General features: G+C 35.6%; 1 protein-coding gene across 2 annotated transcripts in view; it reads right to left on the bottom strand.

Annotated features, from left to right (window-relative positions):
- Positions 1-384: 384 nt before the first annotated feature.
- Positions 385-26326, bottom strand: part of SMARCA1 (SNF2 related chromatin remodeling ATPase 1) — a 33636-nt gene continuing 7694 nt past the window's right edge. For both annotated transcript variants that reach the window (XM_080625012.1, XM_080625013.1), the window contains exons 4-24: positions 25974-26074; positions 25760-25860; positions 25303-25482; positions 24174-24329; positions 23775-23906; positions 22949-23017; positions 22065-22174; positions 21157-21383; positions 20485-20606; positions 19935-20087; positions 18411-18543; positions 17261-17409; positions 16512-16631; positions 15219-15329; positions 14906-15019; positions 12388-12510; positions 10716-10848; positions 10182-10300; positions 9781-9993; positions 5076-5186; positions 385-4397 (exon numbers count right to left, since the gene is read on the bottom strand). In XM_080625012.1, coding sequence (XP_080481138.1) covers positions 4326-4397; positions 5076-5186; positions 9781-9993; positions 10182-10300; positions 10716-10848; positions 12388-12510; positions 14906-15019; positions 15219-15329; positions 16512-16631; positions 17261-17409; positions 18411-18543; positions 19935-20087; positions 20485-20606; positions 21157-21383; positions 22065-22174; positions 22949-23017; positions 23775-23906; positions 24174-24329; positions 25303-25482; positions 25760-25860; positions 25974-26074 — 2749 coding nt within the window. In that variant the 3' untranslated portion in view covers positions 385-4325. The remainder of the gene's footprint in view (positions 4398-5075; positions 5187-9780; positions 9994-10181; positions 10301-10715; positions 10849-12387; positions 12511-14905; positions 15020-15218; positions 15330-16511; positions 16632-17260; positions 17410-18410; positions 18544-19934; positions 20088-20484; positions 20607-21156; positions 21384-22064; positions 22175-22948; positions 23018-23774; positions 23907-24173; positions 24330-25302; positions 25483-25759; positions 25861-25973; positions 26075-26326) is intronic.

Here is a 26326-nt window from a genome sequence, read left to right on the forward strand (position 1 = left end):
CCATACCATACTAAGAGACAACACAAGTGAGGCTGTCACAAAAATACAGCCATTACTAATGTTTTAGATTACGGGAAATTAGGAAGTTTGAAAGCAGATGTGGAACTGCCACACACCCTCCCCTGAGGTTCAGCTACCACAGGTTGAAGGTTATGAGAGGTGCAAGAGCAACAAAACAAAACCACACTATTGTGAACAGCATCCAAGGGGATGTGCCCATCTGTACTGGAAGGATCATTACCAGAAGATGTCAGGTTTGTATTAACTTTTATTGTTATGTATCTACAGCTTAAGAAACAAATCTCAATTTGAAAAAGTTCAGAAGTTATTTTTCAACAGCACACAATGTGGACATACCTTTGAGGCAGCAAATATTACTCCTATTAAGGCTCTTATGAAAGGATGGATATCATGCAAATGCATTTAAAGAGTACATTACACTTAAAAATATGCAAACCAAGTTCAACTAACTCTTTTAGAAAGAGAACATATCAAACATTGTAACTGTGACCCACCAAAGCATTTACATACATGCTTGAAGCTAAGTACATGGACTACATAAACATAAGTAAAAAGTAACAACCGTCAAGCTATCTTAACCAGATTGGAACTACAGTCAGTGATCAATCCCTTCCAACATCGTAACTGCCAACATCTGCACCAATCACAACATTTTATGTTCACACACACTGCTGCTGACTGCAAAATTCCATATGCTTTTTCAACCTGTAAGGCCCACACTTTTTAGCTTCGGCATTAATTTTTGACCACTGAAAGTACTTAATCCTGCCACTGAACCTGGGGAAGAGATATGCACAGACAGCCCCTGCATTACAGCAGTGCACAGCAGGATCTGCATAACACAAGCTACTTCCATCAGGCATTTAGAAAGCTTCTGATTAATTTCCCTATACTGCACCTCCTGCTTATGATCTCAAAGAGTGAAAACTGGATTGTTTTTAAACCATAACCAGCATTAGCACTAAATCAAACAAGCAATGCTAATCTACAAGAGAAAATTCTTACTTAATATTTTAGTATAGTAATGCTACTTGTACAAACAGTATCTATAGATGGTCTAATATTAACCAGCAGGGAGAAAGCTTCATTCCTTCTCTATGTTCTTATAATAAACTGAAATTAAATATAATGAAGATTGTCAGCTGTGTGACTCTGTCATCACTACCATAACTCAAAGGACTGATTATTTGAAAGTGATGAATACGTGAAAAGAGAAAGAACACAACTGTTGTGACCCCTCCCAGGATGGAAAGTGCACTGCCTGATGTGCAAGAGGTGCTAGATTACTTATTATTTCTTCAAGCCTCATGCTAACACTGTCCAGTTTTAGTTGCCTACTCAAAGGAAAAAATGAATTCTTTTCAAAATTTTATATCATGTAATTCTTTTTGGTAACTCCCAAATTGCCTGAAGGCCCAGACTTCCCAGAAGTTTTGCATCGCATTCCATTCAGTGCTTACAAATTTCTTACAAAAACTATTCCTCATCTAAGAACATAATAGTTAAAAGTAGGAAGACTCCTTTACCTCAGTCCATCTAATTTTGAGTCACAGCAGCATATCATTTAGATACTGCTAGGCACATACTGTGTGTGTATCTGCAACCAGGAGAATGAAAAAGGAAAAGAAAGATCCATTTCACTTTAATCCTGACCAGCAGCTGTTAGCAATTTTCTTTAGTTATCACTGTGGGACATGATGGATGGGAAGACTCAACATGCTGAGGCACTAGTATATATATAGTGTACAAGCGCTCTCAAGGACTGTTGTTCAACAGCACATTCAGTTTAACTAGGAACTACAGACTCGAAGAGATAACAGATAGTTCCTGGGAGCATCTATCATTCTTCAGAGAAGCTGTCTAATCAAGAGGATAATATCTGGAAGAACAATTGCATGATCTTTTACTATATAGCTAGTATATCATGTCATTGAATGAGGAGAAGAGTGAACATTAACTCAGGTGGTAACTCAAACCAAGAAATCGGCATAAAAGAATACATTGAGATATTACCATTTTAAGACTTCCCATACACTTACAACACAGAAACTGGATACACAAAAACATGCAACTCAAACAAAGCTAATCTACAATAAACAAAACCAGAGTATACTTATTTCAAGATTTAAACACTAAAATATTCACCTGATACTAAATAGGAGCAATGGAATAAGATCTAGACCTACCCATATAATTCAGTAAAAATTCAACTGGCTATTCCAGCCTTTATTTCCCACCTCTTCTTGTTTTTATAATTCCAGGCTAGAAACTTACTGAATGACACGGGAGCCAAAACACAAGCATAAATAAGGTATCTTCCTCTCTCTATTAATAGCAATGCTCCTGCGACTTGTGATTATATATGTATGTTGCTGCACAGCCTTTTTCCAACCCATAATTAGATGGGATGTCCTTCTCCCAAGGATAAAAGAGGATGCCAACTACTCCAATACCAAAAATTCTATTTGAAAAGTCAGCCTTTTTTTCTGAGCAGACCTATCCCATCTGGGTTGCACACTCATTTAAAAGTACACATTGACACCCATCACTAACCTGCTGTCTGAAAGTTTAGCCCCATCATTATTAGATGAAGCTCTCATAAGATGAATCTCAACAGATGAATACCATTTTTCTATGATACAAGACTTCCAAATTAAAGCACAGTAAAATAATAACTTGGTCCTCAAACAAGAGCTCCCTTCCAAAATACAAATTCAAATTATTCACCTTTCAAAATGCTCAACCAAGTTACCACACCCATTTGCCCCAAATCTTAAACACGGACTACCTAGAAAGGCTGGGAATTACTTATCAAGCTTACAGAGATTAATCCCATAAAACTCCAAAAGACATTCCAATATGTTTTAAGTGACATAAAAGAATATGGGCAGAACTCTGTCCCAAGATTCAAGAACTTTATATTAAGTTCTGCATTTTACAAACACAGAAGAATGTAGCGAATGCAAAGCATGAAATACCAAGAGTTTAAAGGGGTGTTTTTTTTCCCCATCTCAAAACAATTCAAACCACAAAAGGAAGCAAACTCTACTAGAGGAAATTTACAATTAGTCTTCAAGGGAAATACCATGTAAAGCACACTGCATTAATCTAGACTTGACATTATGAGGGCATGTCTCACTGTAGCAAGGTCCATACTAAACACCAGATCAGAGACAGAAGATTAAAGTAAAACATTAGATGTCACAGTCACTGTTCTGCTGATCTGGGAAAGGCAGAGACTCCAAGGTGAGCAGAAACTATAAACCTGCTTAATAAAGGCCATTCTTTGCCTCTTGCAAAGTCAAGAAGTCATATATCCAGCACTTTCATCCCTTCATTAAAATAGAAATACTAAAAAGGAGCACACCATAACATATCCCCATTGCTTCCGACTGACATGGTGAATCAGAGGTAAAAGCAGAAAGTTAGCAGAGATAATTAGAGCAACAAAGATCTTTCAGCACAAACCAGCACAGCTGAGCAGCCTACCAACCAGAAGACGACTTATTTCTTTTGTTACTTAAAAAATAAGTTGTTAGTTGACTACTTCTGTTCTTTAGGCATAGGAAAGTTCTCATCTAGAGGTCATTCTGAAAAACACCTCACCCTCTATTTCAGCATGTATGAGCCCAGCAGAAACTACTGACAAAGAAGAAAAAAAAACCCCAAGTATTTGCTGGCTTTCCTTCTGAACACTTCAGAGAAAAATGTCAATTTAATGCTGACAGCAAACAAGGATGTCAGTCTAATTAGATTTTTTTTGTTCTGTCATGCTCCTGATCCCAAGTACTCCTCTGAAAATAATCTGATCAATGATGAAGGCACAATTATACAAACCTTAACATTCATTCTAAATGTAGCTATGCGAAAAAGGGAGAGAGGGGAGGGAGAACAAAGGTAGAGTATATTTCTCTTCAAATAAGTCAGTTTATTTTCCAACAGCCATATAAATTTAAAATATGAAACAACAATAATACAGCTATAGAATCTAGGTTTTCTTTCAAAGCAGCAGCATATAAAACATATAAAAGCTAAAACCTCAGCACAAGCTTCAGAAAAACAAGGACTGAGTGAATTTTGCCGAAGACATGAAACTCACAAAATACAGTACACAAAATACTGGAATGCATAAGATATAAAGCTACACATTTTAGGTACAGAAAGACACTGTAAAGGATACAAACTTTGCAAAATTAAACTGTGGGATTTGGGGGAGTACCATGATTACAAAGAACTTGGCAATTAATACTTGTAGGTGGAGAGAAGGATGTGGCAGTTTTACATTTAGCATTCAATTTTCAGGTTCATGACTTCACTTTCTTAGCATCTTTTTTTCCAGAGTTTTCAGCAGCCAAATCTGCTTTTCTCTTCTGTGACTGAAAAACAGAAGGGAAAATTTCTAAATTCAATGAAATGATGGCATTATAAAAAAGAAAAATAATGTTACATACTTCACTATTCAAAAAGAAGATAAGTGACTCCAACGTATTATGTATTTCAATTCAGCTTGGCAGGATGTAATAGAAGGGCAAACAAAAATCCCAGCTTTAGACACTTAATTCCACTTCCCCTTCTATCTTTTTGAAATCACTACATGGTCTCAATGGTACAGGTACCACACATACCATGAGTTGGATTACAAGATCAGGACCTTGACTTATACACAATTCTGTTCTAAAGATTACAACTCTTTAGAATAAAACCACTTATTTCTTCTTCCAGGAACTACTATATGGGGGAGGAATAATGATCAAATTAAATTAAAGGGAACATATGATGTAATATGTAGGTAGAAAGAGCGCAGTGCTATGTTTTCTTAAAGAGTATTCCTCTGCTACTTAAATAAAAGACTGGGGGGGGAGGGGGCAAAAGCCCCAAAATACTATGAATTGAGAATTACCTACATTAAAAACTAGGAGAGTTGTGAATAGACAAATATTTCAGTTTAATGGTTTATACTGAACCAATCAGTGGTTTCAATTATCTTTTTCCTTTTCTAATAAAATAATTGAACTTCAGCCCACTAGAAGTAAAGTAAGTGCTGTTAAACATACTGCTGTAACTTTTGCTCCTCTCTTCTTCTTTTCAGCTCTTTCTTTTTCCTCGATTTCCATGTTTTCTTTTTCTATTAATGATATGAGAGTATTGCAGCGTCTCTGAAACTCCTAAGGAAACAGAAAACATCAAATTCTCTAAATAAACTATACAAATTATCTCATTTACATAAATATCTTCAAAATTCTTCAATTCCATCATATTTATGTTTTCCAAAAACTTTCAATATACATGTACTAGTAACATTAGCTTAGTTATTGTTCATCTGTCTTTCCCTTAGTGCAACCTTCTTTATAAACAGGGAGCGATATTTACTACCATATTCAAATTCCTGACAAGAAGTTTTCAGGATTGCCTGTATCTTCCAAACAGACACCCTAAGATCTTTCATCTTGTTTAGACAAAGCAAATTATAGCCTGCCAGCATGCTATGCCAGATTTTAGTAAAAGAGGTCTCCGAGTACGTCTTTAAAGCAAAAACAAAACGGAATTTTTCCTAGAAAAAGGAATCCATCTTAAGCAATACTTTTCTGCAGCACACAGACTCGTTTCTTGCGATAAGACACTGCAGAGCTCTGAAAACACAGCCAGTCTTCAATTATGAATTCACTGTTGTACTCTTAAGTCAAACAGCAACCCAAAAAGTAGAAGGCCCTAAATGCTTTTAGCACTTCCAAGACTTCCAAGCCACCTGAAATTGATTAAATGTCAAAGGGTCATTTATACATTAAAAAATATTTCAGTATGTTCTACGTACATCCAGAACAGTAATTCCATGGGGTTTCTTTGCAACTCAAAGCAGGAAGCTTTCTTCTCACACAAAAAAAAGGTGGAAAAATATGCCTTATCTCTATTAAATTCAATGGAGCAATTTTTGAACAACAAGCTTTCCTAGAATTATCTAATAGCATAAATCTTAACCTGCAACTGGTCCATTTGCAATGAAGTGCACAGGTGACCTTTTCTGCTCAGGACTTAGTCCCCATTTTCTCAGCATCTGTAACCTGTATATTGCTTCAACCATCATGTAACATGATGGATAATGATACAGCCTGCAGACTTTCTTGATCCTGAACGTTATGAAACAGTCAAGCATATGACTCATCTTTGAGACATTAATATCCTCAAGTTTAATAACCACATTCCTGAAGTTCTGTGTTTCCACAGACTCCCCTGCGAAGGGTGCTCCATGGCCTTGGATGAAATAGCTGCAATTCAGAATGGACAGAGAGAATCCTGCCACCGCATAAGTATTTCTTACCATGAAAAACAAATTTCTTCGGGGCATTTTTCTTTACAACTCCCTACCGGAAACCTTGCAGTCTGATACATACCATTTTGCAAACACAGTATTATAAGGAGCCATTCCTACCACATACATGCAAAAGTAACCCCATGCTCCCCCCCATACAGGTTCAATCATAACAATTAGCGTGCTATGCTTGTACCCTGGAAGGTGACAGCCCTGCTGAAGCTAAAATACTTCAGGCAACAAAAAAAACCTTCAAATTCCACCCACACAACAGTTTTTAGATAAAAAGGCAACAAGTCTGAGAATACTTTTCAGCGAAAGCCATCCCACCACACACTGAATCCCCAAACAAATGAGAACCTTTCACCCCAACCCCTACACTCTATAGTTGAAGAGATGATAAAAAGTAAAAGTTGTAGAGAGATGATTGTCTGTATGTCAGAAGCATTTCACTTAAATTTGTGTACATTGCACTCAAAGATTTAGGAGCTGTATGTGAAGACTGATGATAAGCTGTTCCACAATAACAATCAGCTATAACCTTTCTACTATATGAGAAACTGGTTTGTGTTAAATTCAAGAGAAGCAATTAATCAGAAAGGACTAAGAAATAACCTTGATTCATTTGCCTAAGGCATTAAGAAAAATCATCCTCCTTCCTGGAGAAAAATACTTGCATAAATACATATATTTATTAAAGCACACAGGTTCATGGTTAGACAATCCAGATGGAGTACTCCAGAACATCTGCCGTGGACAGAGGATGGACTCAAAAACAATTTTTCTCTGGAGAATCACAGAAGCAGTTGACAGTAAGATGTGACATGCACACAAGTTTCTTCTACACTTACCATTCAGAAAGAATCTGCATGACAAACCCCGCACCGAGCTACTGAAATTTCAATATGGACTGATCCATTCCATTTTATTACTATAAAAATAGACTTAAGAGTTTAAAATGCTTGACACCTTTAGAGATGAGATTTTATTTAGCGCAGCCGGCTACTTTTCTCTTTGGAAAGAGATAAAATGTACTTTGCTCACCCTTCATAGCTATAAAGACTAGCATTGCAATAAATAAGATGGGAGCACTGAACCATCACCTTCTGCATGACTGAAGGCAGAGATGCTGACCTGGGAGTGAAAGTAGTCCTAAGCTCTGTCAACAGGCCCGTATATCCCTGCATTTACAAAGGAGTCATTTGTCTTAGTCTGGGTAGAGTTTGCAGAAAGCAAAATGAGAATGTGCATAATTTATGACTTCAGAAAACAGATACATGATTCACTACTGCCATGATATTTTGCATTCTTCCTGCAAGGCCAGAAATAAAAGAACAGTAATGACTAAACTTAAAAATGCAAACCTCTAGGCCTGGTTAAAAAATTAAAAATATGACCATTTTAGGCACTCTCAATCTCTTTGAAAATTTACATTTTGGGTAAACCATTTGGGTTTGGAATAAATAAATGAAGCAGAATTCTTGTTTTCCAAAGAGAAATATTCAAGGAGAAGAAACAGAAACAAGATGGAAGACAAATTAACTAGTTATATGGAACTGAAGAGACATCTAGTGGTTAGTAGAACAAAGTTTTCCCAGAGAGCCCGGTACGGTCTTCTCAGAATTATTCTGCCATTTCTCCCTTGTTTTACATCAGTTTGATTGAAAACATGAATTTCAGTATTCTAAGAAGTTTTACCCACTTTCACTGAATTTACTATTTATGCCTTTATAAAGATTTGTATTTATACTTGGTTCATTATTCTTGATATCAAGTGACTTTCCAGCACATTTCTGCATAATAATACCAAAATGGACTCACAGAAATTAATACTTCCACAAACGTCAGGATATTTGAATACATAAAATGCATCAGAGGTTGGTAGTTACAAACTGTGAAACCATATGTATCACGACAATGTAAGACACTTAAAATTAAATGCACATTGAAAATAAAAAGATTACTTTAGCCTGGCATTTTCATACTATTCAACTGTGTAACAGCAGAAGAAAGGAAATATTAATGAACAGAATTTTAAGAGAAAATGTAGGCCAAAAGTTTCACTATAACCCCAGTGCCTCCATTTCAACATCAGACACCACAGAACATATTCCTACACTTAAACAATAATTCCCATCTCCTTTAAAGAAGAAAGTTATATAGAACATACTCAGTTGAAATCTTGTAGATCCTTAACTCTACCCAACCTCACTATACATCAACTACTATTCAATGTAGAGCTACATTTTAATTTCTAGTACCCATTTCTATGATTTACTTAAATGGGCTCCTCCATAGATAATTTAAAAGAAACTTTCTAACAGACCAAATATTAGAGGTTTCTCTCTTTAAGGACATAATTTAAAAATACAATATTTCTTCAAACAGACATTTTAGCACGTAAAGCCTGTAATTCTCTCTAATCGAGGGCTCACTGCTGTACTGTCCAGAAGCACTTTAACTGCTGAAATACCAAGCAGAAATTGTAATGCATAATTACAAGTAGCACTGGGAAAAGAACATATTCCCACCTGTTAAAATACACATTTTAAATACTTTATGTTTTATTTCTTCTTGGTACTGTACCCAGAACTCTGAAAGAACATTTTATAAACATATCCTGAGGCCAGGAAATGAAGACAGTAAACAATAAGGCACAAGGGTTCTGCAACTGTTACACTAAACTACTAGAAAATCCAGATTTGTGTATGGGCATTTAAGTTAAGTGATTGCAGCACTGCATTTAATTTGCTTAGAAAACAATGGGGAGAAACTGCAACACCTATATAAGGGACAGTGTGCTCGACTCTTTTGTACCAGCCAAGAGCAATGTGGTTTTGTATTCAAGCAGACAAAAAAAAAATTAAAAAATAAATCAAACTTGTATTATATTCTCTAAGTATCAGCAAAGTCTTCAGGAAAGCATGAAAAAAGTTCAAGCACTTGCATGTGATAATCTTTATTCACCACTACAAAGTGCTTCAATGACTCTTACATGAATCACTAATTTCCTCATGCTTTTAGAAATTAACTACCAACATTAGAAAAAGAGTATAGAATTCAGATGTTTTCAGTCTTTAATATTGTCCACTAATTCTGAAAAGTAGTCACATTTGATGAGACATTGTTTGATAAAACATTTAGTTTACAATAAATGTAACACAGACATTGGTAAGGATAGTCTACCTCTGCATCAATGCCTTTGGGTAACATGGAACCCTCAGCCTGGCAGGTTTCCTGATGTTTGTTTCAGCTGTATTGTTTGCTATACTAAGGGAAAAGGTTATTTCATTAAAAACTAGAAATAAGAATAAAAAAATGAAGTTATTCTTCCAGCACTTGTTTCTTAGACTCCAATATTCAGGTACAAATGCAAATTTTATGTGATGGCATTTAAAAAAATGGAACCAAATACACGATATATTGACATAGCCCATGTAACTGATACCTACCATGGCAGTTCTAGATTTGATAAACCAGTCAAATCTGAACTGAGGAGCATTGCGCACACACTGCCTTAGTTCTTCGTACACGTTTTCTTTGTCAAAGCCCATCTTGTGCAACATGCATATCAAAAATCTGTCTTCCTCTTCTGTGTAGTTTTTCCCTTTGTTTGTTCCATACTGAATACGCAACTGATGAAAAGGTGCTTTATACCTTGCAATCTGAATGCAAAACAAAAATAAGGACTATTAAATATATGATATTATATCAAGGACTTGTTACGTATTAGTGCAGATTATTAATACATGGTATATGCTATATAAAATGCTAGAACTCCCATGCCCAACTGTTCATTTTCTGAAGGAATTTGGAAGAAGTCAGCTTCAAAACAAAAACCTGCAATGATTACTTTGGCATCAAGAGCTTTCTTGATACTGATCCTCCGCTGAATTCTTGCCTCTCCTCGTTCAATTTGAGCCATAATCCGCTCAATGTCCTGTAGCTCATTACAGCGTTCCCAGAAAACAGCTAAAAATGCAAAAGATAATTTGTAAAAAGCAAATTTTTTTGTGTAAATACAAAAAACAAAGACACAATTTGTTTGGTACTAGCTAAAACACCATATATACTCACAGCATAAAGAAGCATGTTGCCACTATAAGGCAACTTCATGATTCTACAAGACTATGTTGTCAATGTTAATTAACTACGCCAAGCTCTAAATTTTGACTAAGGAGGGATAAAGGCAGCTGAAGGTGTATTTATATGCTGCAAATTTAACCTTTCTAACAGAATTAAGTCTTCTGAAAAGAACCATCATGCACTTTAAATTATTACTGTTATACACATCCAAATTCTACATCTTGTCATTTTAAAAAAACATGTAAAAAAAAAAAAAATGGTGATGCCACATTAGTAAGAACCATTTCAAAATACCACAAACCTGAATACTCGATGACCTCCTCAGGTGACTTTCCCTCCACCTCACGGGCAATATTGTCTATATCATCACGGCCATATTTCTCATTAGCTTTAATAAACTGGTTAAAGTCTCTCTTATTCCAGTTTGTAAAACCCTGTGAGCAGCAAGAGATCAAGACATTACCAGGTAGAAGGGAAACATTTTGCAAATTTTTGTCTTATGTATTTGCCACAGTTGGCAAGGCCTCTGCAATGTCACATAATTACGGTGGTTAATGGTCTTTCAGGATTTCCATAAACTTGTACTATCCAGGTTTTATTACTGAATCCTTCATAGTCTAAAGAGTTATTTCTGTGCATGACTCCACATTCATTAGTAAGAACTCTTTAGTCTTCTTTCTTTTTAAACTTTTTATGTGGCATTCACCAAAGAAACAAGCTCAGTGACAGGTTACTATAATTTTAAGTCACCCTCCATCAGATATAAGCAACAAATATCTTTGAAGTATAGGGTGCAGCAATGCAAGTGTCATTAGAAGTTCTTAAGAGTAGTGCAAGTATCTAATGCAAGAGCTCCTACTTCGGACATTTACAAACCTTGAACCAGACAAACAGTTGGATGAAAGCATAATTATGTCAAGAAATGATCTCTAGTCCAAAAAGCTGCATTCAGATGGAAACTCTATAGCACTGTCAAACAGAAAATTTGTTACATTCCGAAGAAATGAATCCAAAACTGAACAACAGTTAAGGGAGATGCAGTGCACAAAAACATCATCCAAGAATGAGACATTACAATTTAAAGACAGGGAAAGGAGAAAACATTGAGAACAAGCAAACAAACAAGAAAATCAGATGCCTGAACAGTGATTTGTAGTGCCTTAAGTTTCTTTCATCACAGAAATACATCTACAAGGAACTCTGTCAGTTCTCCACCTGAATAAACTCACTCCACAATTAGACAGCATCTTTACAAGAAGTCAACATACACAAGTATTTCTTTTTAATCAGTAAGAGCAGTACTGACATGCATATCAGCACCAGCTGAAATACTTCCTCCACTATAAACAGGTGAAATTAATAGTCAAATAGTGACCTTGCAAATTTCTTCACCAGGCACACTACCCCAATTCTTTTAAAGGAAATTTCACAGATCAGAAAGTCCTGTTACTTCGAGACACAACTTTCTCCTTAATGTTTAGCTTTTAGTAAGCTTCCTCAGCAGGATAACAGTCCAAAAAGCCAAGAAACTAACTAGTAACAGGGATTCAGTCCCAGTATAAAAGGAACATGCCTAACATCCCAACTAGCACAAAATTAATGGATGTGACATGTCTTACGCATCTGTGTAAATAAAGTACGTTTTAAAGTACAAAGAGGCTTGACGTCTCTCATTAAAACACTTTTTGGTAAGAAAACATGCAAGGTAGATACATATAGGAGAAACCCACTAAGTGGATCCACCATACAAGTCCTTGCCTCAGAAATGTTGCAGCCATTCAAGGAAATAGTATGCGACTAAGAAACTTGTTCAAGGACAGGAAAGGTCCCTCAAAGCAAAACCAGCAAATTAATTGCATTTCTTCTTTCTGTAGCATCAGTGTAGCTTTCCTGTGCATATTTATCATTATTAATATTTATACTCCATAGTACTGAAAACGTATGATGAAATACTTCCACTGTTTTTATTTTACCTGTGTTAGAAGCTTTTCTTTCTCTTCAGTTTCCTCGGTATTCAGAGGCATAGACTCATCTATTTTCTTTTGTTCCTCCTTTTGTACCTGAGCTGCATTTGGGAGGTCAGGATTCCTGGGGACCTAAAATCAGGGGATCAATAAGCAGTAACATTATTAAAGAGACTATACACCCTTGTATCAACGTTGGTTTACAATTTATAAGCACATTAGATCTCATACCATCCACACCCACGAAGCATTTGTTGTCACAGAACAAAACCGAAACAAAACCAGCACCCCACACCTTGGCTACCCTAAAGAAACCAACCCATCATAAAAGTATTTAGCTACAAAACTGTTCCAAAATTGAAAATATCCTCCAGGAGTATCAAATGCTGTCATTTATCTATGTTTGTTCCTTCTTGTCTCACAAGTTCTTAAAGTTTCATCTTCACCTAGAAGTAACAGAAGGGTCCTATTTATTTTTCTTTAAGGAACTTCAGTGAGAAACATTGTATCATACACGTAAATGATACTAAATACTATTAAAACATTAAAGCACTGATCTGTACAGGTTACTAAATTGTTTTACCTAGATTCAGACCTTGCTGCTTTAACCCGTCCTGCCAAGGTAGGACTAGATTTGGTCAAACATATGTTATAATTTTGTTATGCCCTGTACCCCCTACTTCTACACACCATAACTTAGGGAAATTGTGAGAAGCAGAGCCTCACCTAGTGTCAGCCGTCACAGCTCACTGATTTCAGTATGACTTTTCATTAACTAAGGATCTGCCCTATTACATCCAACAGCTTGTAATTTATGACTACAGTGAAATACTAAGTTCTGACAGATTTACTATAAAGCTACACACACTGCCAAAGTAAGGACCAGAGAGACAACATCATGTAAACAACGCCTACCAACATTTTATCTGTCCCTCTCCACACTGACACCAATTTAATATTTGTGACTTTTAAACCATGTATTGCAATTCCATGGCACATAGCATCAAACACGTCAGAGAACAGTATCCAGTAAAAATTCTGCAGACCTTACGTATTTCTGCAGCAAAAGGCAAAGGAAGTTAAGAGCTGTTTTTCATATCTGGCTAAGAACTTTCTTGGCTTGGGTGGTTCAAGTTAAGCCTGACACATAAAGCCTGGCTTTTACCTATTTGATACCTTCTGATGTTGCTTATGGCAGTCTTCAGTTTTAATAAACTCTCTTCAGATGGAAAGCTATACTTCTGTTTCAAACCAGAAAAAACTTAATCACATTTATCTCTTTCACCACCAGGGAACAGCCATACTAAGTTTTTAAGATAACAAGTATTCAGGTTTGACCTATCTAGTCTGACAGATTTCATTAACAGGACTGAAACACCTTTCTCTTTACAGGCATGTTGCCAAAATTAGCAATTCCCTCAGCCTTATTTGTTGAAGCATTAATTGAATAATTTCTTTCCCTAAGCTAATTATATTTCCTTTAATTCTTAATTCTATCTTGCCATCCACATACAATTCTTCTTGGTTCAAACTAGACTCTAAGACACCTTCTCCTTTTCCTTAAAAATTTATTTTGCTAATATTAATTCTGCTCTTTGGCAACAATTTCCTATCTGTTGCTTCATATGACAAGTTTACATTCTCCAACACATTTTATACATGACTTCTTGCTGCAATCTGCCATGAAACATGAGGGTTTTCAAACTAAGTTGCATGTCTCCAAGTAGGGGATCCATTTGATTTACTTAGCCAATACTGGCACAAGTAATGAAAAGCAACATCAAAACAGAATCTGTGTTCAGTGCTTGTCCAGTATGTCAGCAGGAAAGCAGGAGAAATTTAGCTAAGGCACAGTAGGAAGAGAAAAATAAGATAAGTCTGTTGTCTCGTTTTCTTTTTACAGTAGTAATACATTCAGGCTTCTCCACACCTTTGAACATTTTATATCCCAGCAAAATGCAAAGAAAATTGCTGTCACTTTATTTACCTTCATATCAACATAAAGTCAACTCCCATATTACCTTAAGTTACTTCCTGCCTTTCTGCACAAGATATACCAAAGCTCTAACACAAAAGAAAAAAAAAAAAAAAAATCATATCCTGGAAAGCAATCTTATATTTGCCAAAAATCATTTTTCCTCCTTAAACCACACCTCACACTTTTGGTTTTGAGAAGTATATGAAGCATCAGAACTGTCATTTTTTTCTACTCTATTTTCTTGCCATGAACCCACCACAAAACACAAAGCTACACAGATATGAAGTTTCTAATGAAGGAAGGAATTGCAGATTATTTTTTCTGTTCCACTGCAGAAAAGAAACAGGAGAATGGGGGTTTTAAGCTCAATGAGCTCAATTTCTCACAAAGCGAAGCACATTGCAAAAAGTAAGACCAGAATAATATATATTTTTCAGCTGCTGTCTCATTTACTTCATTTAGCTATTGTCAGGGTTGCAGTAAATCCGTAAATAATACAAACACGTTTCACTAATTTGAAGAGGGGAAAAACCAAACCAAAAGCATTACCTTATATCCTATAGTCTTACGATAATACAGAATTTCTTTTTCCAGAAGTTCAAATAACCGCGGTGGGAAAAACTGGAAATCCTGAATATTTGGCTGTTTTGGAGGTCGAGGAGCCTTCAAAAAAACATTAACAATATATAAGCTTGATTTCTGTGCAATTAAACTGCTGTAATTCAGCAGCATTGGCAACCTATCCCTTTGTAAATACATGCATTTTATTACCAGCACAGGGTGAAGGCTGGGGATGCAACATGGGAGAGAAGAAGAGCAGAAGACCAATATAAAATGCTGTCTATACTTGCCAACTTCTTACCTTTGGGACTTTGGGCTCACTGACACGTAGGGCTTCTCTGAAATATGCATCGACTGCATAATTAGCTTTGCGTTCTCGTTTGGGAGGCTCAATCCATTCCATCATGCTTAGCTACATGCAGTATAGAATAAAAAAGTAAAGTAACTGTATGCTTTCCTAAAGACACAAAAATAATGATCAATGTGGCACTGCAAAACAGAAATAGATTTTTGCATAGCAAATCTAATTGTTGTGCTCAATCTGGATACTATAGCAGCTCAAAAATAAGCCAGCAATTATACCAGATTATAACATGTATTTAAACACATAAAAGACTATACACAAATAAGGCAGTGCAGTGGCATGGATGGGTCTTTTCATAGTATTCTACTTACTTCAGGCACCTGAGTAAGGTTACAATTCCATCTACTAAAATATAATGGAAGGACTGGGGACTTGGGCTCTGAATCTGTATCTTGTGATATTAATTATTTGCTGCTTCTCTAAAGAGCACAATGAATAGCCTCTACAGAGACTAGGTAACATCGGCAAAAAACCCACAAGCAACAAAACAACATTAACAGGAAATTAATCTTTACTAAATTACTTGAATAAAGTCGATTTCAAGACTATGCTGTGTTCAACTGGCTTCTTGTAATGATATTATCAATACAAAACCAGAACCTTACACATGCATATGCTCCACTACGTTCTCATTATATATTTTATTATTCTAAATGTTTCTTTAAAATTAATAAGAAACCTGGGTTAGAAGGGCATTCTGTAGTCAACAAATAAAGAGTTCATGTATCTGATTCCAGACAAGACCTTAAGGATATCTTGACTATATGTCTCATACAAAAACAGAGATACAGTGCTGACACTGCAGGACACTGAATAATACCTCTTTCTTTGGATGATCCTTCTAGAATTAGGTAAATCATTGTACAAGGAAGTTCACATTAATGCTTATGACTAAAGCCTTTACCACAAAGAAGACTTAAATCCAAGTTCTATATATAAAATCATCATCAGGCCTGGTTTTTTTCCCCCCTCTGTTACACGGCAATAACATAATACTGACTGCTGCAGTATAGTGGCATGCAACACAGCATTTTTGATGCAGAAAGGATAAAATTTGTGAGGAAAAATAGCAGGGCTGAAAGCTAATTTAACGAAAATTCAGAATATTGATGCTTCTGCAGAGCCAACTGAATTTTTCAGTAGCTCTAACCTTTAGAGCCATAAAATTTCTACTATGGCCTTTATGCTTGACTCTAACCTCATCTTAAAAGACTTTGGGAAAAAAATTACCTTTTGTTTCTCTCTATAATCTTCACCTTCAAAGTTGTATAAACTCATTTCTGTGTCCATAGTGAAATTTCGTAAGGAGCTCTCTCCCATTTTCTGCAATCGTTCATTCATTTCAGCTGTCTAGAAGTACAAAAAGATACTTTTAGGCTCACTCAAGCCAGGCTCTTCTGAAAAAAATCAGCTTTCATCATTATTAAAACATTCCCAGTGTCTTTTTCCAATTCAAACTTTTCCTTACATTTTTCTTGTAACAAGAGACACCCATGATGCTTTTCAATTTTGAACAATCTGACTCCAAGACTTTCCATTAAACTAAATTGATTATGCAGGAATGTAGCCCTACCACTGTATCCCTTGACTTTTACATTTAAATTCAATTTATGCCCAACTCTTTGGAACTGAAATGGTAGTTCATTTTTCCATAGAGCTACCTATTCCCTAATAAAGTTCCATACGGGTTTTGGGTGTATTAGACACAAATTATGCCATTTATTGCTGGCATAAAATTAACATCTTTTTCAAAGACCACGAAACAAACAGTGCTTAAGATGCGGTGCAGCCAATCTGAAATAATTATAACTCACTCATTCTACTCTTCAAAATTTTCATAAGCCATAAAATATTTATGAATAATAAAGTAATAATTGGGCATAAAATACATTTACATAACCAGATTTCATATCTATTTTGTGCACATATATATTTAATGTTTGACACACTTCAAATTCCATATGAAACTGTTCTCTAACCTTCTTTTCACCTCTTTCTAAAATAGTATTTATATCTTCTTCTGTCAGCTCACTATCTTTGGAAGCAAAAACATGCGTGGCTCCATGCCGGATCATCTGCAGCATTTCATCTTTTGCCAGTTTGTTGGATTGCTGGTCTATAAGCCTGCCTAAAATTAGAAGAAACATATCGAAAGTTATAATACAAGAGTTTGAGCAGGACCAGATTTTTTTTTAGTTCACCAGCAGAACAAGAAAAAAAAAAAAAAAAACGTAAGAACCATACAGGAAAAGAAAATTTAATTTCACTTTAGCTGAAAATAAACAGAAATCAGGGACTTGAGAGGAAATAAAAAATAAAATAAATAAAAATGAAAAATAAAAATGAAAAAAAAAAAAACCAATGAAACTTTAGATTAAGACATAACAAAGGGTGTTTCGCATTCAGATAATCCAAATTTTATGTTTAAGATTTTATTCTTACAAGCTTAGCTGAACTTTTAAGATCAAACCCTTATTTCAAGCTGAAAAGTGACAAAGTATTCTGTAATAACCATTAAGAACTCCTAGACTCACTTCATTGATTACAACCCAAGTCTCTGAATATTCTTCCCAAAATTCTAGTTTCTGTCCCCAAAATTCACTTCTTATCTCTTCAACAAACACCAATATTTTGATCAGCATCCTTACAATAGCACATCTTTTTGGAAATACAACCAACCTTCAAAACTAGGCTTGAAAAACCTTAGTTTTCATGAAACTATTTCCCGAGAGCTTCTAAACAAAGACACACAAAGCAGCTTTTATGTTCAATAAATTCACATGTGGTAAGAAGCACATCTATGTAATTATTTTTTGCTGTCAAACAACATCTTTTTTTTTGCTTTTTAGCATATCCCAAGTATCATCTATTCAGCTGTAGTTTGCTTTCCTCATTTAGAGTTTTAGTGTAAGTCTATGCCCATGTTATTTAGGGAAACATATTTTTTTGAATATTTTCAGCTAAACAAGTGCATAACTTACACATTATAGTTTCTTTGGTTGATTTAGTGTACTGCTATTATACACAAGGCCTGCATTCTCTCATACTGTACATTTGTACAGTTAGTTAACCCATACTTTCAGGGACTGAACAATCGTGTTGCAGACAAACATATATAGCAGTTGATACCTTGTTGTATAACTATAGAGTCCAGCCTCAGTTTTATTTCAGCTCTTTCTACAATCCTCTCTTCAACAGTATTATCAGTGATTAGTCGAAACACCCGTACTGGTTTCTTTTGACCAATACGATGCGCACGATCCTAACAAACATAAATCAATGAGTGTTCAGCAACAAAAACTCACAAGCAATAGACAGTTAGCTTGCAGAAACAGCAGACTGAAACTAGCATAGATTTCTTGGTTCCTTGCTTATTGAAGAGTATACAAAAAGGTAAAACTAGTGTAGTAATATTTACTTATATCTGGCTATTATACCTTTTAAGTTTATGTAATTCAATAGCAATAAACACATCTACCTCACTGTAAATGAACATGATTGAATGTCTGTCTAGACTGCAGCTGGGAAATGGAAATACAGCAGTATCATCTGCCCTGCTTTCAAACTCCTTCTCCCACTTGACGTAAGTATTGAAACTTTTACATCCCTAGCTTGAGCATATTAATTCCATGGGCAAAGTCCATGCAGCCACCACTTCACTACTGTAGTTGTCCCAAGCTAACTACAGTGAAGCACCAATACACAGTTCACACAGCTCATGTACAATACAGAGCAAATGAAGTCATAAAACAAACATGCTATATTTATTTGTAACAAAACTTGTGTTTATTCTCTCTGGAAAACATGAATATTATATTGTCCTCTTAAATAAAAATAGTTAAACTGGTCTTCAGGCTTGTTGGTACAGGATTTTCTAACTGTCCTTTATGACTCATGTCACATTAAATCTTTTACTGTCCTGCATAATATTCATTTCTTCCTGAAAACCCTACTAAAGCTCACAAATCACACGCATCAGTCTCCAGGAAGTCAGTCTACTATTGGTAGTCAACACACATATCAAAAGGATGAGTTATTCACAGTAAATACTTGATGTGTTTAAGCGCATTAAAGCAATCAAAAAAAACCCCACAACAACAAGTACCCCAACCCCAATCATGCAAGAATAATCCTCTGATATTATTCCAGATGAAAAATTATACACTTGCTTTTTTGATATTCAGCACTCTGAAAACTATTTTAGAATGTGTAACCCAAAGATAAGGTGGGGTCTTTGTCCCCTGGTATCACCACCAAATGATTATACACTCATGCAGAAACAAGGTGGATTGCAGAAGCATAAGCTTTCCCAAAAGGGAGGAATAAAAAGCTGCATGCTTTTAATTCTATTATTAATAGCCCTCTGTTCTTTGTTTACTGTTGTCTGCTGGAAATGCAAAATTAAGAGTAATTTATGGCTAAATAATATTGATACAGCATTTTGACAAAGTAATCTTGTTCAATTATAAAATAAAGACACATTTACAGAGAAAAATCTACAGTTTCTTCCACAATTCTGTTCATGCTGTTTATTCAATTCCTTAGTTTCTTGGTAGTTAATACAAAACAAACAATAAAAAACCCAAGTTCTGCAAACACGCAAGATAGAACAACGACAACGTTAAATAAATGCATGTTATGGAGTTAACTCACCATGGCTTGCAGATCTACTTGAGGATTCCAATCTGAATCATAGAGAATAACCACATCAGCAGTTGCCAAATTAATTCCAAGACCTCCAGCTCTGGTACTCAGCATGAAAATGAATTTACTGCTGTTGGGAGCATTAAATGTGTCTATTGCTTCCTAAGATAAATAAATAAATAAATAAATCATTAAAGCATCAGAGTTTTCAAACAAGCTTCCATTATGCTGGTGGCTTTTCAATGAAATTTCTTGAAGTTCATAAAATTTTTATACCAAAATCAGTTTTCTACAGAAGTAAGAAACTGTAAGTTTGTATAAGTAGAAAAAAATCCATTCCAAGTCTGCAAAATTACATTTTTCATTTAGCTGAGAAATGAATGAAGCCTACTTTATTGTGGACTTTGGTTAATAAACATACCCATTGCAGCCTTTCGAAACTGTAGCATTTTTGTTTTACTTTGAACAATGATGTAGCTACTTACATATATGTAAATACCTTCTTAATAACCTAACACATAAAACAAAGACATTTCTTGTTTATATACAACTTTCTCACCTCTCTTTCTTCATGCGGCGTCTGTCCATCCAGCCGGCAGTACTCATAACCACGCCACATGCAATAGTCTTCCAAAATATCCAGTAAGCGAGTCATCTGACTAAAAAGTAGAACTCTGGAACCTGACAGAACACCACAGAAGATTTTATTTTTGGTTTTATGTCACATTGATCTTAACACAGAGCCTACCATAGAGCACGAGTAAAAATTTATGTGAAATATTCTGTACTATGTCGAACTTACTCAAATCAGTCTTTCTTCCGCAGAGCTACTTTTCTGCTATTGATTTAACTTCAGGTTATTTGGTAATTAATACAGAAGAAAAACACAGCTGAAAAAACAGTAACACTTAAAAACCATGGTAAGATAATTAACTGGCAACTGATGTGCACAAACTAATCCTCTCATCAGAAATTTTCTTGAAGACAGCAGAAGCAAGGCTCTGCTCTTCCTTTCCTACTGCTTCTCCATGTTTTCAGTCTTCCTCATCATTCCTGTAAGACCTCCTTACCTCCATGTGTTAAGATGTACAGAAAAATGATTTTCACCTGGAACCTCACTGACAGTAATGAATATATTCCCTGGAGGCCAAACAAGAATGAGTCTACATTTAAAAGGTAGTTTTACTTACAACGAGCATTCAGATCACTGCTGTTTATAAACGGCACTCACCCTGCTCTCTGAGTTTTGCTAGCAGTTTATCCAGAACTAACATTTTACCACTGTTAGTGATAAGATGTGTGTCAGTGGTGTAAGGAGGGCCTGGCTCAGCACCATCAAATAGGTAAGGATGGTTACAGCATTTCCGCAGCTGCATCAGAATATTCAGCAGACGCATCTTATCCATCTTCCCAGCTGAATTCAGGATATCAATGTCTTTCATCAGGATCCTTGTATACCTGAAGTTTTACAGGCAATTTTGAACAACTCTCAGTTTGTATTTGGTATTTAAAACATGAATAAAACCCTGCAGTAACTCAGCTACTTATTTCTGGATGTGGGAGTTTACAGTAATGAGCTATATTATTATGAAACTTGGTGAAAATGTCTGACCAGTAATAAGGATTTATAAATCCATATACATGAAAGACAATTTGTCTGCAAATGACAATGGCCTGTCATTTACTGTGTTATCTTACACTTCCATTGTAGAACTACAAAGTACATTAAATATATCATTTGACTGAAGCTGCTAAATTGACCTGGCTCCTTTTCTCACATCTCTTCTGGGTTTGCTGCTCCTCAAGGTTTTAATTTCAACTCAGACTTTTGCTCTTGCATACATACTTGGAACAATGGAGGAAAACTTAGTAGGCACATGTTCTTTCAAATTAAATTAAGGAAGGAAAAGAAGTTTCTGCTTTCTTCCTCCCAACCCCTTTCATTACCCTTCCTGAGCTCTTCGTAACTCGTGCATCTTTAAAAAGAAGCCCCAAAGAGACCTATAAATAGACTTCTCCATCTGACTGTCTTAACATGCAACTAAAAGGAGAAAAAAAAAAAAACAAGAAGTCAGTATCAAAAGCTGTAGTGTTCTTTCACAGAAAACAATCTTACTTTGCAAGATGTAAAGAACTTACCATTCCCTCTGCATTTTGCTGAGCCCGAGATAAATTTTTACTTCCTTCTTTGGAGGCAAACTCTTTTCTACTTCAGCTTTTATGCGACGTAATAAAAATGGCTTCAAAACCTACATAAATTAAGAAGTTTTCCAAAGATAAATTTACAAAAGTGATTGCCTCAAATACAAAAATCAAGATTCAGTTATCTGATATTTATTCAGAACTAATCAGCAACTATTGTCATGGTGACTCCTTCAGGAAAATTCTGCTGAAGTCTGCAAAATAAAGCTGTCCACTAATAGGCTAAGCTCACACATAAGTAACACTACATAATGAGTGCCATATTCATCCTAAGAAAGGGCCAAACCCGTGAGCTTATAAAATCTATTCACTACCTTTTAACATAAGCTGATTCATTTTCATCAGCAGCATACACAAAATTCACAGTTCAAAGATAAGCCACGGATGTTGTATTTCCACCTGATTTTTTTGTTACCGTATGATGAAAAACATCTTTTATCTCATGCACAGTAAAATGAAGGTAAAGGCATGCCTTTTTTCAGGCTAGCATGACATGCGTATCAGTATACTGTTCTCAGTAATAAATGGCTTCAAAAAGATGCCAAAACTCTTCATTTTCACATTTTAAGTATAGATTTTGTCAGCTTCAAACAAATGTTACAAAACACATGTTTTGTAACATACCTAATGTCACAAAAAGCATCTGTAATAGTGAATTCCAATATTTAAGTCATGAAAATTCTGCCAGGCATTTCTGTAACTAAATACCTTCACATTCATCTTCTCAACTTGGAGATGAAGGGAGAATAATCTATTGGTTGTTTTTTTTTCTACACTGAGTATGCTATTGATGACATGTGATTACAGCTTTAATTACTTACAGCATGAAGTCTTTCCACAAGTTTCTGATCACCAAGACAATTTTTAGTGTCGAACCATGAGTCAAAATCCTGTAGCGCGAAAAAGCACAAGTGGTATGAACAGTTTATCATCTGTAGTTTTAACAGACACACATTGGCTCTCTCTCACTCCAGCTGAGTGGTGTCAACCTTCAGACAAATGACTTCTACAACTGAAAGAAATTCTGTGCCAGCTCCCCATCATGTTGTAACTTTCAAAGCAGGTGAGTAACTCCACAGACAAAAGTACTACTACCCTGCTTAATTTACAATGGCTTTCCATGCTCATCACTGCAGTGTCCAAGTTCTTCTCGTTAGTACTTGTGTAATGATGGGGCAAGAAGGCAAAAAAAAAAAAAAGAAACCAGAATCCTTAAATAAAGGAGATGGACAGAGCAAAATCAACGGAAGCAAGCAGTACAAGGAAACATTAATGGTAAGAGAGAAGAAAGATTACTTGAATTCTACAAAAAAAAAAAAAAAAAAAAAAAAGGCTTACACATATTTGGATGCTTCATATTTTTCGTTCTGCATTGCATTCATAAATTTTGTTCCACTTTAAACAGTTCAAGAATTAAGCAAAGTATTACATTTGCTATTACTCATGCGAGACATTGGCACTAACAGAATGCACTGTTTTAACTAAGTAAAGCAAAAAAGTACTCTACAGTTAGGTAAGCTACAGAGCTTCTATACAGCTCTTTCACATTTCTTCTCTTACAAGGCTGGTCTTTCTTCTCTTCTGCAGATAGCAGCCTGGGAAATCAAAATAACAAGAACAAAACAGTAATCCCAAACCTCAACTTACATCTGCAGAATTGAAGACATCAGGTAAAAGAAAATTGAGCAATGCCCACAGTTCGTGGAGGTTATTCTGCAAAGGAGTTCCTGTAAGCAGCAATCGATTTGTTGTCTTGAACTCACGTACTATCTCTGACAGCTAGAAATACAACAAATAGTTATCATCATCATGTACCTTTAAGCAAATTATTAATTAATTAAAAAAAAATAATTTTATCAGTTTCTGAGACTTGAAACAGTATCAGCTAAATTTAAAGACAGCGAGTTACCTACAAAATTCGCGTTTACCACCTAACAGTTTACCACTTACATTTGAGAAAACCCCACACCTAACAAAATCTGCTCAAATGAGGTGGAAACTTTTGTGTCAAACTATCTTCAACATAGCAAATAATTCTGAACTTACTTTTGACTTCTCATTCTTTATTCTGTGGGCTTCATCAATTACCAGGTACCTCCAGTTAAATTTTTTGAAGACCGACTTCTCTTTAATCACCATTTCATATGATGTAACACAAACATCCCATTCACCAGGCATCATAACATCACGGATAAAAGCAGCCTACAGCAAAACAACTGAATTAATAAACATTTATAAATATGATCAACTTACATAGAATTCAGTGAATCCGATTTCTACCAACATTACTAATTCACTAAGCTAGCACACAGAAGATGACTCTGAAAAATCCTTTCAGTAACTGAGAGTTACTGTAACAAAAGCCTTCAATTCTTTGTACTTTAAGGCACAGACAGAGCATCAGCTGGGGTTACAAAACACTTATTTTCTCCTATTCAAAATTAAGTATTTACTCTTCAGCCTAATTTTTCTGTAATTTAAATACAGTACATGTTACCAATATGGGGAAAACCCACTAAACTCACTAGTCCAAAGATATGATCCACAAAAAGTCAAAACAATTCATGCAGCCCAATCCCACCTCCACTTTTCATAGAAGACCTCCCTTCTCTGTCCCATCTCTATTTTGTAAGGGATACACACCTAAGCATATAAATCCTTTTACATGAAAGAATATCACCTTATGGAAAAGCCACACATGCAGGTCTCCAAGAACTTGCTTAGTACTGTACCAGGATCACCCCAGCAATTACGACTGACAGAACTGTTCAGGTCTGCAGTCCTGAAGAACTACCCAAACAAAGCTGCACAATACTGTGCACTGATTTATAAAATTAATGAACACTGCCGCAATACAAATACAGAAAAGAAAAAAATAGATGAAAAAAATCAAAGAGGAAAACAACAGAAAAAGAGGTCAGACAGCTTCCTTTGATCCCAGCCTATTATTTTCCCTACTGTCATGGTTTAAGCCCAGATGGTAAATCAAAACTATGCAGCCGCTTGCTCACGCCCCCCATTTTCTCCTCAGTTACAAGCGTAACAGTTTGTATTTTCAATGCTAATATAGTTAAAGATGACTAAGAAATACTGTAATTAAGTAGCTCAGGCAGAATTCCACAAAGCCAAATGCTATTTTTTGACAAATAATACCTTTGAAATGTAGAGCACTTACTCTGGCATCTTTATCTCCAATAAGGCAAACAGCACGTAACGATGGAACCCAGCGTTTGAATTCATTCATCCAATTGTGCAAAGTTGATTTTGGAACCAGGACCATGTGTGGCCCAGGAATGTTTCGGTAATGCTTCAGATAGCCTAATAATGCTATTGTTTGCAGAGTCTTACCAAGGCCCTGCATTAACAAAGAAGGAGGGGGGGGGGGAAAGAAACATGCTGAAATACCATAGAAACAATTTTCTTACTACATAATTCTGCCACTTAAGCTGTTGAAAGCAAACTACACAGCAAATGTTTGCAATACAATTTCTTTCACTGCAGTACAATTCCAGTTGTGAAAAATCTGTTGTAGAATGCTGCATACTACTGTGTGTAGTTTGAATACTATAGGCATTTTAATGCTGAATTTTGCTCAGCAATTACTACAAAAATTACAGAAGATTACTACTTACCATTTCATCTGCCAGAATGCCATTGACACCATTTTCATACAATGATATCATCCAGTTCAAACCTCTAACCTGATAATCTCTTAGTGTTCCTCCTTTCACATCTGTAAATACAAGATTCCTCTAAGTAGAGAAATACTAAATAGAAATTTAATTACAATCTGCTCAGATTTTATTTGCATCAAAGCAATCAGAAAGCTGTCAATACAACACTTACATGAAGGAGACTCCTCAAATCGAATACACACATTAGATGTTTTTCGACTCTCTGACAACAGTTCTTCATCTTCTTCTTGTTCCGTGCGCCTGTGACGGTAACTAAAGGAGGAATTCAAGATTCATGTTTATAGGAAATAATTGCAAAACACTGACTAAAATCAAGAGACAAAAATTATAATAGAAACAATCACTGATCTACAATGCATGTGTTCTAGTACCCTGACCAAAATCATATCCTGTAAATAAAGTGTTCCTTATGGCTCAATCCAGCTTTAATAGGACTCATATGAAGCCCTCTCCTCCACAGCCATAACTATACTCTGACAACAAGTATCACGAGTTCTCCAACAT

This window comes from Psittacula echo, assembly GCF_963264785.1.
Source record: "Psittacula echo genome assembly, chromosome: 8".
In the NCBI taxonomy this organism is placed as follows: Eukaryota; Metazoa; Chordata; class Aves; order Psittaciformes; family Psittacidae; genus Psittacula; species Psittacula echo.